Source organism: Panthera tigris, chromosome F2, assembly GCF_018350195.1.
Source record: "Panthera tigris isolate Pti1 chromosome F2, P.tigris_Pti1_mat1.1, whole genome shotgun sequence".
In the NCBI taxonomy this organism is placed as follows: Eukaryota; Metazoa; Chordata; class Mammalia; order Carnivora; family Felidae; genus Panthera; species Panthera tigris.
The window spans coordinates 16,879,023-16,898,510 of NC_056676.1; the positions used below are offsets into that span (position 1 = coordinate 16,879,023).

At 42.1% G+C, this 19,488-nt stretch overlaps 1 protein-coding gene across 2 annotated transcripts in view; it reads right to left on the reverse strand.

Annotated features, from left to right (window-relative positions):
* Nucleotides 1-412: 412 nt before the first annotated feature.
* CRH (corticotropin releasing hormone) overlaps nt 413-19,488 on the reverse strand; it is a 310,403-nt gene continuing 291,327 nt past the window's right edge. The window contains exons 6-7 of one of the 2 annotated variants that reach the window (XM_042972728.1): nt 2,280-2,584; nt 413-1,529 (exon numbers count right to left, since the gene is read on the reverse strand). In XM_042972728.1, coding sequence (XP_042828662.1) covers nt 922-1,515 — 594 coding nt within the window. In that variant the 5' untranslated portion in view covers nt 1,516-1,529; nt 2,280-2,584 and the 3' untranslated portion in view covers nt 413-921. Of the gene's footprint in view, nt 1,530-2,279; nt 2,585-19,488 lie in introns of those variants that run through there. The other variant, XM_042972729.1, reaches the window with a different exon arrangement.

The following is a 19,488-nucleotide window of genomic DNA, read 5'->3' on the forward strand; positions in this document are numbered from 1 at the left end:
AAAAAAAGACAGCATGTTGGCCCTAGAGTTTGGAGGAATGCCCTGCCTCAACATTTCTCTTTTCCTTTCCTCCTTCCCTGCCCTTTCCAATTATTTAACATCTTATAGTTAATCAGGGTTAAATGTTATTTCTATTATGAATTGATCTACCATTCATAGAACTACCAAGTCTTAGAGCTGGAAGCAACTTCCCAAATCATTTAACTTAACCTCAGAGGAGTAACCTGAGGTACACAGATGAGTCCAAGGCGACTGCACTATCTGTGTAAGCCACTTGACATATGTTTGTATTTTTAGTAGGAAATTAATGCAAAGAGTTTTCAGCACTTCTTGTGCTGCTATCAGGTCGAAGGAAGCCAGGGGCTGGAAGTTTTACTCCTATGAATACTGAAAAGGAAAAATAAAGTCATGATTACCTTTGCAGCTTTTATTAAAAATATAAATATTCGACATTCTCTTACACAACCAAATTGACCAATGATTGGTAAGATGTTTTTATTACTGAAACGTTTACAAGGAAAGGTTGATTCAAAGAGCTTACAGATTTTGTTTCACCTATCCAAGAGAATGACACTCTCTTTGGCTCAGACCACAACAAAATAAATTGAGTGACTTCTGCCTGCTTCAAAACATTTCATTCTGGGTCCGTACTTTCTAAACACCATTAAAGACACCTGGAAATGGAAACTAAAAGTAGACAATACAAATAACATTTTGCTGCTGTTACTGTGTGTGAATACACTTTGTGCATGCTAATTAAGGAGTATAGACTCTCTTGCTATACATCGTCTAGGCTTCAAGCTATAAAAAAAATAAACAAATGGTATCAGAGCAACGCTATGGTACAGAATACTGTATTTGATTTTTTTTATTATTTTTTTGCGTGCTAAATACTGCATCCTTTCGGCCAAACGCACAGTTTTATTTCCCAATAATCTCCATCAGTTTCCTGTTGCTGTGAGCTTGCTGCGCTAACTGCTCAGCCCTGGCCATTTCCAAGACTTGTCGGAGGAGGTGGAAGGTGAGATCCAGCGAGATGGGAGGTTCGTCGGATCGCCTCTGCCTCTCGAGTGTCTCCTGGCGGCTGCCGAGGGCGTTCTCGGCTTCGTGCTCAGCCGGACCTGCGGGGCTGTCGAGCGGGAGCGGGCGCCGGGGCAGCGGCAGCTGCTGCAGCAACGCTCGGAAAAAGTTGGCCGCTTCGTCCGGTGAAAGGCGGCTGCTGCTGCCGCCAGAGACAGGTGAAGAGGCGGGCAAGAGGGGAGCAGCGGGGCTCTTGTTGAGGTTACCCAGGCGGAGGAAATATTCCTCTCCCATGCGGAGCAGGATGGGCCGAGCCTGTGGCTGTTGGGGCTTCTGGGGCTGCGGCGGCAGCTGGGAGAAATCCAGGGGCTGGGGCTGCTGAGGGGCCTGCCGGGCGCCCGGGATGGGTCCCCGGCTGAGGAGGGCCCTGCATGGCGGGCAGGGCAGGAAAGCCACCAGCAGGACGCCCGCGGACAAGAGAAGCGGCAGCCGCATGTTAGGGGCGCTCGCTGCGGCACAGAGGTGGGCGGAGAGCGGAATGAGAGAAGGGAAGAGAGAAAGAAAGAGTTGGTCAGAGTTTAGCTCAAACGGAAGGTGCGCTTGGGGGTCTTCCTACGCTGACACCCGTAGGCGTTCGGGCAGGCACTGTCCGCGGTGCTGAAGCGCCCGAACTGGGACTTCTAGAGTTGGGGGGCGGGGCGGGGCAGGAAAGGGGACGCCTACAAGGCTCAGCACCAAAACTCAGCCCCACGCCAGGCTGGAGCGACCCTTCTCCTTCTGAGACCCTCGAAGGGTCTCTGAGTCCCCTTTCTAACGATGCCCAAAACTGATTCCCTGAGCTCTCGAGAAGATCTACAAATTTCATATCTCACCCGCTGTAAATACCCGCCCGCCTTCCGGATGTTTCAGCGTTGTCCTCCCAAATGAGAACTACCTCCTCCTCCTCCTCCTCCTCCTTCTCCTCTTTCTCTATCCTAGCCCTGAAGTCCTTCTCTCAGGGGTCGGGATCGATGGCGGGGGAGGTGGGGGCTCGTCTACACCGCCAGTGACGAGTAACTGGCAGTTTGAAAAACGATTAGCAACCGTCTAACTTTGCTTTTGACACATCCCAGTTACTATCAGAATCTTGAGGCACAGTCAGCAAATACATGCACACACTCAACATTCGGCCCCACCGGGACACCTGGCTCGGCCTCGCACACCGTGGCAGCCCAGGGAATGCAAAGTTGGAGGCACATTTCCGTCTAGGCGCTCCCTACCTTCTGAGGTGCTTCTGCAGGTGAGTGGGGCGCTGCCGCCTCTCTGCAGAGGAAAGTCTCCGGGGCTTTTTCAAGGATTTTCTTCTCTTCTCCTTTCTGTCTTCACTCTCTTTAAGAATCTTCTCTTCTCCTTCTCTCCAGTCTCTCACCCGATTTGGGCTCTGAGTTTCTCCACACCAGAGCCTGGAGTGGGATTTTATAGCGTCGACCCTCTTCAGAAACCACGCAGCATTTGCCTAATAAGCTGACGCTCTCTTGACAGCTCGATTGCGTGCTGCCTCTGCTCCTGCATAAATCATAGGGCCCTGCCAGAGAACGAGGGGCAGAGTTTTGCTATCTCAACACTGAATCTCACATCCAATTATATCAACAGATATTTATCGCCTCCTTGGTGACGTCAACGAGCCCTAAAATGGAAGGGCTTCTTATGACTTGTCCATTGACAAAAATTCTTGAATGAGATTTCCCAAGTATGAAAACATACTGACCTCTTACTATGAAAGGTGAAATTTAGGGTCAGAAAAGAGACATCGAATGAGAGGGGAAGGGAAGAGTATGGGACAGGAGGTCTATCAATGCAGAGTCCTGTGGGGAAAGCAGCAAGCAGTTACAGGGGATCTGGATCCCACTTTTTTCTCTCCCCCTGACTTCTTTGACCAGTTGTCTCTGGAAACACCTCAGCATCTAAACATATCCTTTTGCTAGAGACAAACTGTCCCATCACCTTTCTGCCTGGTTAAGGATGATGAACAAGGAGATGGAAGTGCAGGGACATCCAGCTTTTAAGCTTCTACCTGCGTTTTCTTCCCAAGAGTAAATAAAGGAATTGTGAGTCTGCAGAAGCAAGACCAATAAGTCTCTTGAAACAAGACTCAAGTCTTTTAAATGATTGGCAGGAGCTGCTTCCATGATGAAGGGGCCCAAACCAGGGTCAGTTGGGGATGCAGCAAGATTTTAAATTCCCCCAGAACCTCACTGCTCCTCCTTTGTCTCTGTCAGAATCCAAAATTAATTGTTGATTTTTCTGTTCCCAAATTAGAGAGAAAGGACAAGCCAAAGGTGCATGAGTTACACAATCTTCATTTGGTCTACTTGATGAAAACCCAATGAGAGAAGAATCCATTCTAACTTCCTGTTCTATATTGGGAGAGGCGTAAACTGCCTGATAACAACGCTGAATTCATCATTTGCATATTTTCACTGATGAATACTGACTCTGTAAAAAGGTAATCTCATTCATTTTACTTCTAAATACTATCAACATCCATTATGGTATCCATATCAGGACACCCAGGTATTTGTTTGTTTGTTTGTTTTTAATCATTTCTTTTTCCAAATTTAAACATGCTCCATGGAAGCCTGATAAGTAAATAAATGTTCTCTGCACTAACACAAAATGGAATAAGTCTGTAAAACCATACTCAAATTCCACATTAAATTGACACTATCATATAAGTGGGAGGCAATTACCTCTAATTTTGCCATTCAAAATGCAATTCCAAACTCTGGAGTCTATGATTTAATTCAGCTTATAGATAACCATCAGAGTTGTTTATCAGAAATCCCCCATTGCTCATTTCTGGTTAGCTCTGCTGCTTCCTTTGTAGCTACATGACAAATGATGCAATACATATTTCAACTCCTATTTTGGGTCTATACTAATTCACAACTGCTCTTAGAAACAAAAGGAAGGTAGAAAGAGAAATGATGGCAGTTTCCAGAGAATTCAGCCCATAGTTGCTCATTGTGCTATGGAATGTACTTTTATATGGAATGTACATAAGAGAACAAAAAAACGTGTCTTCTAGGAAGGATGCAGATTGCTAAAAGAAAATCAGAATTATAGAAAATGGTTGAGCTTCTATAGGAAAGCAGTGTTTTAAGTTGGTAGGGGGCATACAGAACCTTGGTTTTTGTTATTGTGGGCTTTCCCCCCCTTTGAATGGATATTGACTTTTTTGCTTACTTTCCTTTATGACCCCTTCACTGTCCCCATTGGCAGAATCAGCTTAGATATCAATCTGGAGTTGAAAGTAGATTTGGAAGAAATTGTTCAGGTAAATGGATTCAGAAGAACTAGGAAAAGGATAAGAGCATGAATTTAGCTGGGGAGGCCTGAGAGCTCCCTCCAGAGAAGACACATGTTTTGGACTCTAAACCCATACCCCTTAAGACCTCTCTCCTTTGGGCCATATGGAGGATGTTGTTTTATTATAGCCCCCTCAACACTGTTGAATCCTTGCTGTGATATTTTCCTGAAGTAGGTAGTTGGTAGAGGACAAAGTGGCTCTGAATAGGGGTGACGACAAAAGGCCTGGATCCCAGAGGAGTAGGAACTGTGCACAGTAGCCTTTACTCTCCACAATTTATCCAAAAGTTAGATCTCATCAAATCACTGAACATTTACATTAGAAATGACTTGAAGAGATCATTTGGTTTATTTTTTTCCTTTTTAAATCTTTTATTTTTTTAATATGAAATTTATTGTCAAATTGGTTTCCATACAACACCCAGTGCTCATCCCAACAGGTGCCCTCCTCAATGCCCATCACCCGCTTTCCCCTCCCTCCCACCCCCCATCAACCCTCAGTTTATTCTCAGTTTTTAAGAGAGATCATTTGTTTAAATGAGAACCAGAGAAGTTAAGTGACTTAACTGGTTAATGGTAAAGTCAGAATCAGAACCCAGTTCTTTGGACTAGCAGACTGTACTATTTCCATAATATAACAATACCCTTTGGAAACCCGACCCCCCCTTTCTAGCAGAGACACATAAACAAACAGAAGTAAAAAGATGAAGTTAGATAAAGTGACGCATTTATACACCATTCCTACCCTTTCCTTATATTAATAAATCTCCTAAGGAATGAGAACACAGGAGGTTTTCTGTAAGTGCTGATGCCCCTGGAACGTGATTTTATATTAAAATTTTTTTAATGTTTATTTCTTTCTGAGACAGAGAGAGACAGAGCATGAGTGGGGGAGGGGCAGAGAGAGAAGGAGACACAGAATCTGAAGCAGGCTCCAGGCTCTGAGCTGTCAGCACAGAGCCCGACTCGGGGCTCAAACTCACAAACCGTGAGATCATGACCTGAGCCAAAGTTAGTCACTCAACCGACTGAGCCACCCAGGCGCCCTAACCTGGAACATGATTTTATTTTTATTTTTATTTATTTTTATTTTTTTTTAACATTTATTCATCCCTGAAAGGCAGAGAGAGACAGAGCGCGAATGGGGGAGGGGCAGAGAGAGAGGGAGACACAGAAACAGAAGCAGGCTCCAGGTTCCCAGCTATCAGCACAGAGCCTGACATGGGGCTTGAACTCACGGACCGCGAGATCACGACCCGAGCCAAAGTTGGCCACTTAACCGACTGAGCCACCCAGGCGCCCCTGGAACCTGATTTTAAATCTCTGGGTGCACACACTGCAATTTACCTTTCAGCTGAATCTTGTAGTTATAACATGAGGTTTTTATATATATTGCCAACTTAAGATACATTAATTTGATTTTCCACCTTAGTTCATGTTGGAGAAAAAAGATCTTTGGATAAAATATAGTTATGTGGTTCTCAAAGTAATGATATACACGTGCAACTGAAGACATAATGTAAGGCAAAGGATGTATACGTGCAGTACACTTAATGTCCAAGTCCATAAAAATTACCACTGACAGATTTGATTTTACATGTAGGAATAACTTCTTGAAAGTAGTCACGGAAAACTAATCTAAATGCTTTTAGAACCCAGAAACACAACCCAAGGAACATGGGCATAAAAACAAGGATTACTTTACATTTTAAACCACGTTTTTTCAATAAAAACATACTATAGGGTATAGTTAAATTTTTAGAGGCATGACACAGTAGCCCAATAAACAAAGAAGTATCAGAAATAATAGGTCACTGCTTGGCTTATTCCTGTCATCTGTATCTCCTTGCACTTTTGAGGAGTATCCCGATATGTGCTTCTATTAGCAAAATGCAAACAAAGTCTCTAAGTTTGCTAACTGGAAAATTTGTTGAAACGAATCTACCATCTCCAGTGACAGCCTTTAGAAATGCCTAAGGTAGACAGATGTTTTGGCAACTGTTTGTAATTGTGCTTCAGATAGATTAGTAACTGCCTTCGGCTTCCATAGGCAGTACTAGGGAACGGATCTCCAAGCACAAATATGTAACTGCCTCACCAGTAACAATAACTTTTATTATCAAAGCCATTCATCCACTTAGCAGAAAACTTGGAAAAAATCATAAAAGTATAAAGAAGAATACAAAATTCCTCAGATTCCAGAATCTAAATATAATCTCAGTTAATGTTTTACTGTTTCCCTTGAGAATTTTTCCTGAGCACATACATTTATGTAACTGAGATAACAATATGTTCCTATCTTTGAATCTCTGCTTTTAAAAAAAAAAACAAAAACAAAACAAATCTCTCTCATTTAAAACTTAAAAGAAGTTGGTTGAAGCAATCTTTTTCATGTTCCTAGATTAGGTTTAGGACTTGTGCTCAATGCTCTCCTAACATCATGATTGTCTTCCATCCATAAAGCTCACATTTTATTTTATTTTTTTATTTATTTTTGAGAAAGAGAGAGAGCACAAGAGGGGGAGGGGCAGAGAGAGAGAGGGAGACACAGAATATGAAGCAGGCTCCAGGCTCTGAGCTGTTAGCACAGACCCCGACGTGGGACTCGAACTCATGAAACATGAGATCATGACCTGAGCTTAATTCAGTCACTTAACCAACTGAGGCACCCAGGTGCACCATAAAGCTCACGTTTTCAAATTGTTACTTGTACAATATGTATCTTTCTTGCTGGACTATAAGCTGTGTGGCAGAGACTTGAGTATTATAAACTTCCATATTCATTACTCCCAGCCCCTAGCATAGTGCTGAAACATATAGCAGATAACCAATAAACCTTCTAAATGGATGAACTATATAGAAAACTTGTTGAATGAATGTAAAGAAAATGACCTATAAGCCTATCATCAAGAAATAACTAGATGAACATTTTGTAACTAAAATTTTATAGTTTATTTTTTTCATTTAAAAGATCTCAGACATGTTTCTGTATCTAAATGATATCCATTTTATTGACTACAAGGAGATGTACCACAATTTCTATTCATTCCTCATTGTAGATCACCATCCTAATGACCTGCTTTTTAATTTTTCATCTACATCTGACCCTTGTACCTTTAACTACATCTACAGAATCATTTCCCGATACTTCAAATATAAACAACATCTCTTAACCCTCCAGACTGTAAATGAGAATATTAGTATCACTTCAGCTTTTCACATAGCTTTCTGCACCTTGATCTACCAGGCTTTCTCATCTGTAGATTGTCCATGTTAATACTTGTCTCACTTCTAGATTGTCCATGTTAATACTTTTATAATCATTAAGTCTTCTGTATTTTTACTATAGATTGATCCAAAAGTTAAAAAGCAATACAGTTTGTAATTATTGACTGTGTAAAAATTGTTCACTGAATAAAAAAGTCATAGACTTTGATTACATTTCCTTGCCTTTGTTTTATAATACCAAATCACCTTTTTTTTTTAATATTCAGTCTGATTTTTCCTAGAATTACTAGAATTTCCTAGAATTACTGACTTAATTTTGTTCCCATTTTTCTTTTAGATTCTCAATCATGACAAATCTGTTCCCTGTGTTTTATCATCCAATGTTGCTGATGAGAAATCCAATGTCATTCTGATTCTCATTTCTTTATAGGACCCTTTTCCCTCTCTCATTCTCACTTGAAGACTTTAGTATTTTGTCTTTGTCATTGATGTTCTGAAATTTCATAATGTTATTGGGTCTTTCTTTACTTATCCATTTTAATTTGGAGATTCTTGCTCTTCAAGTGTAGGAAAATTTCTTGCATTACTAACTTCTATGATAATTTCCTCCACTTTCTGCTCTTTCTTTCTGGGACTTCATTTTTTCTTTTTTTTTTTTTTGAGAGAGAGACAGACAGAGAGACAGAGGCAGAGAGACAGAGGCAGAGAGACAGAGAGATAGAACACGAGCAGGGGAGAGGCAGAGAGATGGAGACAGAATCTGAAACAGGCTCCAGGCTCTGAGCTGCCAGCACAGAGTCCAACCCAGGGCTCAAACCCACCAACTGCAATATCATGACCTGAGCCTAAGTCAGACGCTCAACCGACTGAGCCACCCAGGCACCCCTCTTTCTGGGACTTCTATTATAAGATGTTCCCCCTCTGCTGGCCCTCTATGTTTATTATATTCTCTCCTTTTAGGGCTCTTTCTTTTGTGTTCTACTTTCTGGGAGGGCCTTAAATATCCTATGGTTCTTCAATTAAATTTATTTTACAACATATATTCAACTTTCAGGCTTTTTATTCTTTCTCCATCCTTTGTTCATAGCTCTTATTTTTGCTTTATAATTTAACTGTTTCTCAAATTTCTTTAAGAGTATTAAGTAGGAAACATTAACCTTCTTTCCCTGAATTATCTGTTCCATCCATGGTCATTTTTAAAAATGTATTTTCTTGGTTTCTCTATTTTATGTTGGAGACTATCCTTAAATCTCTTAAGGTAAACTATGTATAAATGGTGGTGATCTCTTATTTAAGAATTTGGTGATACAGGGACGCCTGGATGGCTCAGTCAGTTGAGCGACCAACTTCGGCTCAGGTCATGATCTCACAGCTTATGAGTTCAAGCCCCCCACTGAGCTCTGTGCTGACAACTCAGAGCCTGAAATCTGCTTCGGATTCTGTGTTTCCCTCTCTCTCTGCCCCTCCCCTGCTCATGCTCTGTCTCTCTCTCTCTCTCTCAAAAATAATACATAAACATTTAAAAAGATTTTTAAGGGGTGTCTGGATCGCTCAGTCAGTTGAGCACCGATATTGGCTCAGATCGTGATCTCACAGCTTGTGAGTTCAAGCCCCCCAATGGGCTCTGTGTTGACAGCCTGGAGCCTGCTTCAGGTTTTGTGTCTCCCTCTTTTTCTGCCCCTTCCCTACTCATGCTCTATTTCTCTCTTTCTCTCAAAAATAAACATTAAATTTAAAACAATTTTGATACAAAGCTTACTAGGAACTCTCTGTGAAGAACAAGGATCTTGTCACCAAGCAGCCTACCTCTTAGGGTGATCAGATAGTGAAACAGTCACCCACCAGTGTCAAATTACAGAGAACTTTTATCTGGAGCTATTCAATTTCAGTTAAGGAAAATACATGTATTAGTCTGTTAGAGTTGCCAACATGAAGTGCCACAGACTGGGTGGTTGAAACAAACAAAAATGTATTTTCTCATGTCTCTGGAGGGTCATTTTCTTCTGAGGCTCATTTCCTTGTCTTGCAGATGGCAGTCTTCTCCCTGTGCCTTCGCATGGTCTTTCCTCTGTGCACGTCTCTCTTAATCTCATCTTCTTATAAGGACTGGGGTCATACTGGACCCCATACAACCTCATTTTACCTTAAGTACCTCTTTAAAGGCCCTATCTCCAAATACAGTCACATTCTGAGGTACTGGGGGTTAGGACTTTAAGATAGGAATGTTGGGGGGATGCAATTTGGCCAATAATAACATACTTTGCAAATGTTTCTTTTCTTTTTGCCTAACAGGTAGATGTTTGAATGTTCAACATTCTCCACAAGGGATGAGAAATGTTGCTAGAGGGCTTGATCTTCCAAATATAGACCTTCAAGTATCCTCCCTATTTTGACCCCTTTTCTCCTTCTTGCCTTTGGTGATACTTGGAATTTCTAAGTCCTGAGCCCCTCCTTGGTTCTGTAGGTGGGATCCTTCCTCAGCTGCCTGTTCCTTTGTGTGCCTCTGCAATAGCTTCCTTACCTTCTTCCTCAGACACCACTCCCATCTTCTGTGTTCTCCTTCCTCAGCTACCCCCTTTGCAGACCCTTCATCCTCTCTGCTCCACTTATTTCAGAAGTGTGTTAAGCCCTCTTACCTGCATATAGTCCTCATCCTAGTCTATCATTTTGGGTTTATACTATCACTTTGATGGAATCTCAGAGGGAGGGGAGGTAAACACACATGTGTTTTGGAAAGACTTCTCTGAACACAGTGTTGGAGAGTAGATTGGAGGGGCATGGAGGCAGACAAATGAGTTATGGTCTTCAGGTCATTAACACTGGGTCTCTGTAGCATGAACATCACATGCCAGTGATGACAGGAGCTGTACAAGACAATGGCAGGGTCTCCCGTGAGTGCTCCAGGGGCCTGGGACACTACCCGTGGGCAGCTACACTCCTGTTTGGGGGTTTATAGGGGCAGGGCTTCCTTTCAGTTCCCCATCAGTCAATAATTCTCTCAGTATCCAGGAATCATGGTGTGCTTCATCTCCTTTCCTCAGAAAATGGCAAGGATTTTGTTACACGTCCCTTTATTTTTCCAAAAGTTAGGAAGTTAGTTACCCTGGAGAGATGACTCAGAGCAACAGAAAAGGGGCACGTTTCTGCTTCTCTAACAAGGCCTTGTGTTGATAGACAGGACTGACCTTTCTATTTACATCATAATACATCGAATTTTCTGTTTTAGGCTCCAGATAATGGATGGAGGGCAGTGAGAAGATGTGTGTGAACTTTCTGTCACGAAGGGCAATTTGCAGGAACTAATCATCTTACAATGGTTGGTCATAAGAAAGAAATCCATCAACCAAGCATCCTGCATAGGTATTTATATTCATGAACATCTCTTGACTCTAAAGAAAGATTTCTCAAAGAACTCTCCTAGGAATTTACTGGTGTTCCATAGGGAAAGACGGAGGAGGGGGATGTAAAGAAAGGTTAAACACATTTTTTAATGCAGGATTTTCTAGTATTTAAAAATTTTTCTTCAGTGTAAATCCTCAAGTCTTCAGTGTTTCCCAGACTTATTTGACCACAAAGCAAGTTTATTGTGGCACTAGTTGGGAGATACAATAACTCAAGGCATTTTATGTGGAGTCCAGCTACACTTTCTTTGGCATCCATATTAAAGCCCATGATTAGAGCTACTGAGTCATTTTCTACCACTCCAGGAAGAAACTTTAAAGATACCATTTTTTTTTTTACCCTTGAAGACAGGGTTTCAGGGTATGGGGAAATGCCATTTCCAATGCTTCTCAGGATTACCTGCCCTGGGAAGGGTCACCTCGGAAAGAGCTGTAGAGCTCTCTCTCACCACCCATAAATGGTCAAGTACACTTCCTGGTGAGGAGAAGGACTTGGTCTCTACAGTAATTTAGCCCAGTCAAAATCTGTGGGCCTATCATGCAAAGGAGGAACTTCTTTGAGTGTGAAAAGGCATTAGTGTCCTAGACAAAACTGATTGTAATGGGTGATACTGGGTTTTTCACAAAAAAATTCAGTCACTCAAGAAGTAGTAGGCAGTGAGGACCATAAGGATGGACAGAGATGACAAGTAGCCAACCTTTAGGAGCTGTGGATTTCAAAGATGCTGTTTCTCATTGTGGGTGTAGACCTTTTTTGAACTTTGCTGCAAGCTCTTTTCATCTCCAAGGCTTCCATCATCCATTTGTGGGAAATGTGATGCTAGCTTTCATTATGAGAGCTACAGTTATTTTTCTTATGTCTATGTGCTTGTTCATCTGTGTTCTAGTTCTTTTTGAGATTACTTCCCACCTTGTAGCCCGTAACTCCTACTACACTACTTACATGTGGTGTTTGCTTGGTTGTTAGACTGACTATGTCCTACTTAAGAGGACATTAATTCAAGGTGGTCTCACAACTGTGAGTCAACAAACTCTTGAAAGGATGGCTATATGAAACCTGTGTGTGGGAAAGAAAGGATCTGTCTCATTTGCCACAGTCACTGTTCTCTTTTCCATGAATTTTAGAAGCGATCTGAGCAATAGTGTTCCCAGGATAATGAAAAAGATTTTAATGGCCTCAAGCGGTGGTGAAGTTTAATGCTCTTCTTATTCATATAAAGTTAAATATAGATACATACTTGAGCCTCACCTCATTTTCTGATTTGTTTTCCTTGTAGTTTAAGTCTCAATAGCTGTAAAGTTCTGTCTTGTGCTAATGTACTCTTTGCAGCAACAACAATAATTGCAATAAAGGGATTTTTCAAATTTGAATGGAGAAATACAATTATATAATCTGATAGATTTCTTCTGTAAAAAGAGTTACTCAGCTTTTTGAGGCAGAACCATATCAGATTCCTGTTTATAATGGAATCTGTTCTCTTGACTTGGAGATTTCCCTAAGAACAACAAAACTCTTCAAAGCAGCCTTGCAAATAGAACACCTGGCTCCGTGTTCCTGTGGGGATATACCCTAGAGTTCTGTACGGCAGTGGTCAGATTACCTCAATACAGTTTTGACTCTATTATTTCCTAGGTGGGTGACCTTGGGCAAGTTATTTAAATTTCCAAAACTTATTTCCTTATTTGTCAAGCCAATATAAAATGTAACTTTCTTTATTTGCCCCTCTTAGGGTTATGAAATTAAATGAGAGTGAATTCAGGGCCTAAAACGGAAGAAGCAGTCAATAAACATTAGTTATTGCTGTTGTGGGCTAACGATGTGGTTACTGTTACTGCTGAAGGCAGTGATTCTATTTAATCTCAGCTCCTCAGAGCCTAGCATTAGCTCAGTATTTACTAGGCTTATGTTTATTAATGAAATAAAATAAATGTAATCACTGAGATTTTCTTTTTCTAATACCGGAGGTTTTTCAGCCACCCAGATGATTTAGAAAAAGAAAATTTGAGGGGGGGGTGCGCCTGGGTGGCTCAGTCGGTTAAGCGTCCCACTTTGGCTCAGATCATGATCTCACGGTTCGGTTTGTGGGTTCGAGTGCTGACAAAGCCTGGAGCCTGCTTCAGATTCTGTGTCTCCCTCCCTTTCTGCCCCTCCCCTGCTCACCCTCTGTCTCTCCCTGTCTCTCAAAAATAAATAAACTTGAAAAAGTTCTTTTAAAAAGAAAAAAATTTTTAATCAACAATTTTTTTTTTTAAGAGCAGTTTTAGGTTTACAGAAAGAAGTGAGCAGGAAGTACAAGGAACTCCCATGTACTCTCTCCCTCCACCTAAGTTTCCCCCCATTATTACTAATATCTTGCACTGGGATGCTACATTTGTTACAACTGATGTGCCAATAATGTTGATACATTATTACTAATTACATTATTACTAATTACATTACTATTACATTATTACTAATGTAAAGCTACAGTTTACGTTAAGGTTCACTCTGTGTTGTATATTCTGTGAGTTTTGACAAATGCATAATGTCATGTATCCACCATGACAGCATCACACAGAGTCATTTCACAGCCCTAAACATCCCTTATGCACCACCTGTTCATGCCTTCCTCCTTCCCCCTCTACCTCCAACCCCTGATCGCTTTACTGTCCTTATGCTTTGCCTGTTCCAGAATGACATATAGTTGCAATCACACAGTCTGCAGCCTTTTCAAACTGACTTCTTTCACTATGCATTTCAGGTTCCTCCCTGTCTTCTCAAAGATACACTTTTACTTCAGAATAGCATAATTTTGAGCTGGGAAATATCTGTTTGGCTGATGTCACTCTATTTGGTAAATGTCTGCTCACTTAAGGATTATTTCTGTGTTGAAACTTCTACTCTTAACCTAATCATTTATCCATTTAACTGAAACTAGGTGTACTCAAGGGGGAATTTTACATTTTAAGGAGGGGTTAAAGACAATAAAATTCCTAATAAAAAATAAAATACAAGAATATAAACATCCCTTTTCTATACTAAGGTCAGTGAGTCCTTCACTTCCCAGTGGGAGCTCCATTGCCCCACAGGCTGCTACAGACCTGCCAGGTTCTCCAAACTTGACCTGGATGGCCACTTGCATCAAGGTAGCTGAGAGTCCATTTTTTTCTCCACACCCTAAATTTTCTTGGATGACCTTACTATTGTTCATTCTTAGTTTCTGCTCTAAGGTTAGGCAATAAAAAATAATCATTCACCACAATTTTAAAAAATCTCCTTTTACTCATCTGTTTTCCTGTATCAATCCCCAGATGACCCCTCCACCCCCTTCTTCAGCCAGAGGGAGGCAGTGGGGACAGCATAGGTGCAGCTGCCTTCACGTCTCCCCAGGAGGCCAGCCCTAGACTAGCAGGCCTCTTCCAAATATCATTTCTTTAATAATTGCATGTTCATCCTGTTCCATCAAATATTCTGAGATACAGTTTCTTGTGTACCCCTTCAGCTTCCTCTTACCTCCACAATGTTTACACCTTTCAAGCACTTGTAAACAGTATGTCTCTCCCCACTGGTCTAAATTTAGAAAATGCATAAATATATTTATTTGGCTCCTTCAGTGGCTTTCTTAAAAGCCACCTTCCTGGATGCTTGAACTTTCCATAGGGCTTTTTGTGGGGGAAGATGGCAAAGAGTAGGCTTTTCACCAAACCTCCTGAAGCTACGTCATTTAGATTTCTGTAAAAGAGCTGTCATTTTCCTCCTGCTCCTATTTCTGTGTCTAATCGTGGGGGCGGCTCTTGATCTTGAAGCAGAGTGCCACTGAGATGTCCATTCCCATATACACAGATGGCCTCCTTGATATAGGGCCAGGGTGGTGAGACTGGTTGGATGGGGTTGGGAGCACCAAGAAGGGGATGGCTCAAAGAAGGGCCCTTGTGTCTATCCTAGTCTCAAACACATCCTCAAAATAATGGCAGGGCCCCTGAAGCCATGTCAGTTCTCTCCAACACTGAGCACCTTCAGTGGGTCATGAATAAACATAAGAATAAACATAAACAGTGGCTGAAAATTGGGGCTTTGAGATTTTAATGAAATATAAAAATGTCAACCCATGTTTGTATCTGTTGGGATTTTATCAGAAATCTTCTGTGGGTGGATGGGTACTATGAAAGGAGCTGAGCAGGTTCTCAGAAACTAGCCACTGAGACTTCTCATCTGGACCTTTGAGACACTGCAGCTCCTTCCTTTTTGGTCAAGGAAAGTGTCTCCTTTTTATGCTTCTTCTAGAAGTCTCTACCTTCCTTATCTCTAATCTTCATTGGAACCTTGTTAAAAAGTAGATGTTATTATATACAGTCCGTAGATGAAGAACCAGAGGCTCAGAATGGGCAAGTAAGTTGGCTGGTGTCTCCCAGCTAATATATGAAGGGGTGCTGGGATCCCCAAAGAGTTTCTCTGTTCTTTCCTCCCCTTTCTTATTCAGGCCTCCCAGGAGCTCTAGGGAGGGTTGAGGTAGGACACATGGTTTTGAAGGAACAGGCCCCATATCTACCCCATGCTCCTGGTTTGTCTCTTTCTTTAGCACTAACCACAAGGTGTGATTATGAGAAATATCACTGCCTGTGTTCATTACACTCAAAAGAACAGTAACTAAAACATCTGGGCTCAATGGGAACATCCTTGGAAACTTACCTAGGTATTATCCATAGTTACTTGCTGTTTGCTCTTGTTTTTTCCTCCTTAATTTTAATCCTCACACCTCTTCTATATAAGCCATGCTGAACATCCCATTCCATCCACCCTTTGCTGTCATCCCCAGGAGCAAGGGGGACAATCTACTAAAAAAAAAAATGTGTTTATCCAGATCTTCAAAATAGATTACAACCTCCCATCTATCTGGACCTTGAAAACATGTATATCATTTCTCATTCTATAATGGCTGTTATGTTGATGTTTATGCTTCACACCAGTTTCTAAATTAATATTTGCTATATGGAGGCCTGCTAATTAATATGTACCTCTCCTGAAATTTCAAATCAGCTATTTGAAATGGGAAGAAGGCAGAAAGCAACTTGCAAATTCTGTGCATAATGAAGTGAGGAACAAGCTCACATAATGAAGACAAACAATTATACAACATTTGCATGATTCTTTTTTCTTACAACATGAGATAAGACACACGGAGCTGATTAGCATGCTGCCTTTGCCGTGAGTCTTGCTTCTTATTTCCCCACCATTTGGTAGGATTTTCAAAGCCAAGAGCAGATCACACTGTTTTGTGAAAGTTTTCTTATATTATTCTGTCAGGCAGGGACTGTCAGGCAACGAAGATCACCTTGCCAAATTCACTCTGACATAAGTGACTGTCCCTGGGGGTGTGTCCCTCAGCTGACAAACATATGCCCAGAGGAAGACCCCAATTCAGGTTCTAACCACTGAACTCAACTGGCCAAAGAGTACTGAAAATAATTCTTTCTAGTCCCCAAAATATTTACTGAGCTTCTACTATGTCTTAGCCCCCATACTACATGCTGGAGAGAAAAATGAACAAGTAAAATCCTCACTGCCTTGAAGTAGTCACTGCTCATCAAGGAAGATGTGTTAACAACAATTATGGTAAGTGGGGTCTGTAAGTACAAAGAAGGGAGTCTACTCTGACAGTGGGGAGGAGGAAGGTTTGGGAAGAGCTCCACAGAAGGAAACTGATTCAGGCAAGCTGGGGATTCATCCAAGGTGCTTGAGAGGCTGTTGTGCAGCATGGTTAAGAGCCCACCTTCTTGAACTCAAATCTAAGCTCTGTAAACTTACTAGTTGAGTGACTGGGTAGGTCACATACATTTTCTATACCTCAGTTTCTTCGTCTGTAAAATGGGGATAAAAATGGACTTACCCCATAGAATTACTGCTGTGAGGATTAAATGAGTTCTATACAAAGTCCTTAGTATGGCTTCTGGAACACATTAAGTGCTCTGTGTTAGCTCTCATTATCTAAACTATGGCAGGAGCTGGAGAGGGAAGTCAAAGCCTAAAGAAACGTTAAGTGCAAGTAAAGGCAGGATGTAGGGCAGAGGGAGAAACCCGAACAGATCTTATCATTTTGTCTTAGGCAATGGGGCAGATGGTGAACATAGCAGGAGAGCAGTTTGGGATAAGAAGATGACAAGATTTATTTGAAAAATACTGAGACTAAAGAGCCTGTGAAATATTCAGAAGAAAGATCTAACCAGCAATTGTAAATAGGAATGTGAGCTCTAGAGAGAAGTCTGAACAAGCCTGGAGAACTGGAATCCTTAACAAGAGGTTGAAGCCAGGGCTTGGAATGGAGCAGGGTAAGAAGAGAAGCCAGGGAGGGAGCTCAGGACAGTCAAGATTTAAAGGGTAGCCAGAGATCATGGGGGAGACTGAGAAGGGGCAGTTCAAGAGTGAGAAGGAGAACCAGGAAAGAATGGTCCCAAGAGGCAGAAGGGAAGAGAGCTCTTGAAGGAGAGAGCCGTCAGAAAGGTAAAATGCTACATGATATAAAAGATGGAGAGAGATCCATTTGCTTTGGCAGCCAAATCCAGGGGTTAAAGAGCTGAAAATACAAAAGGGAAGACTGAGAAAGCACAGAGATTTTAACTGCAGGAAGCAATCACCTCCTCTAGGGCCAGGGAAACAAAGGCAGAGGTGGGAGCCATTCGAATCCAGGCCCTTGGAGCAGAGGCCCTATGGAGCTGGGCTCTGGCCTCAAAGGAGGGAGGGCTGCCCAGCTGCTTCGGATACCTCTGGAGCTCATTTAAGGGCCTTGGGGAGCTTGGACTCAGGGGAGGGAGCCTACTCAGCTAGAGCTGATGCCTTAGAAACTTGAAGGATGGGCCCAGCAGAGCAGAGGCTGCGACGTCTGAGCAGAAGGGCATGAGGGTGCTGGCAGAAGCAGGGGACTGGAGCCAACAACTCCATCTGGGGTGTGGGGCTGTTTCTGGGGAGATGCTGACCAAAACAGCATGCAAATGGGGAAGAACAAACCCTTTTCACCTCCTCCTGCCTGACAGTCTCCCTCTAGTGTCCCCTCTCAGCAACACCCAGTGGAAACCAGATGACAAAGGACAAATGGAGTTTGCAGACTCCTGGTCCCAGGATCCCAAAAGAGAGTCTAGAAAGGTGGTCTGAGGCTGAGCAACTGGCTTTTTAATCTGCATAGTGACCCTCACAAGTAGAATTTTAATGGTTTGGAGGAAAGCCATCTAACAATGGGTTGAGAAGCCAAAGTCAAGACAGTAAATCAGGACCATTTTCTCAATAAGTTTTGCCATAAAAGAGAGAATAGAATAAAGTGGTAGACAGAGGTAAATACAATGTTCAGGAAGGGAATTTCATTATTTGTTTGTTTGTTTGTTTACTAAGAAGGAAGACCCTAAAGCAAGTTTCAACCTGAGCCCATAGGAAGGTGAGTTCCATACTGATGAGTAAAAGCATTTCTAGGAGATAGGAAAGATAGAACCCAGTGCATAGGTGCAAGGATTGGCCGAAGGCAGAAACAAGAGAACACTGATTCCTGTGAGAGGTGAAGATGTTTCATAAAAAAACAAACAAAACACCCACTTTGTAAGTGATGTGCTGAGTCCTACAAAATGATCTAAACAGAAAGCACCTCTCCTCTCTTCCCCAAGGTCTTTCAGCTCTTCACACAGATCATCACTGAGGCCTTCTTTGACCACTCTATCTAAAATTTTAACCCATCCTTCCCACATACATGGAACCCCCCCATCTGTCCTCTTTAGTGTTCACATTCTATCTTAATTATCAGATTTATTTGTTGTCTCTCCAAAAGGCAAGGATTTTTGTCTGTTTTGCTCATTGTTGTAATCCAGAATTAAGACAATCCTTGGCACAAAGTAGGCACTAAGTATTTGCTGAATACATGAATGAATGAAATCCCCATGTGTAAGTACTACTGAAACAGAGAATGGAATACACGTATCACTCAACTAGTATTCAGACACTTTCTGCTGGGCCCTATGGCGGACATGGGAAAAGAATATGGAGGAGTCTCTTCTATCATAGAATTTATAATATTTGAAGAAATGAAACAAATTTTCCCATATGGTAACAAAAGAGTGACTGAACGCTGCCCTCCTTCATCCCAGACTTCACTTTCCCCTTCAGATTGGTCTCCAATCATCTCTCTCTCTCTCTTGGATCCCTGGAGACTCACAGTCCACAGCATTCTTTCTGCTCCCAAGCCCAGGATTCAGTGTCTTCAGCTGGTCAAGGTCAAGGTCATGGGCTCCAGTGGGCAGAGTTCTTGGCCCCTCCTGGGAGTAAGATTAGAAGGTCTGGGCCCACTTGTGCAGCTCTTTCACACCTGACACGTGTGTGTTTTCAAAGCCTCATCAGAGCTGACTTTGATGGGCAGCAGAAGTCCTCCAAGCAGAAGGCTGCCAATACTGTCAGCCCAAATTGGGTGATGGGGGGTTGGGGGTCAAATCACCATCTGTCAAGGTGTTAGAAGAGATCTCAGAGTGCTTTGTGGAT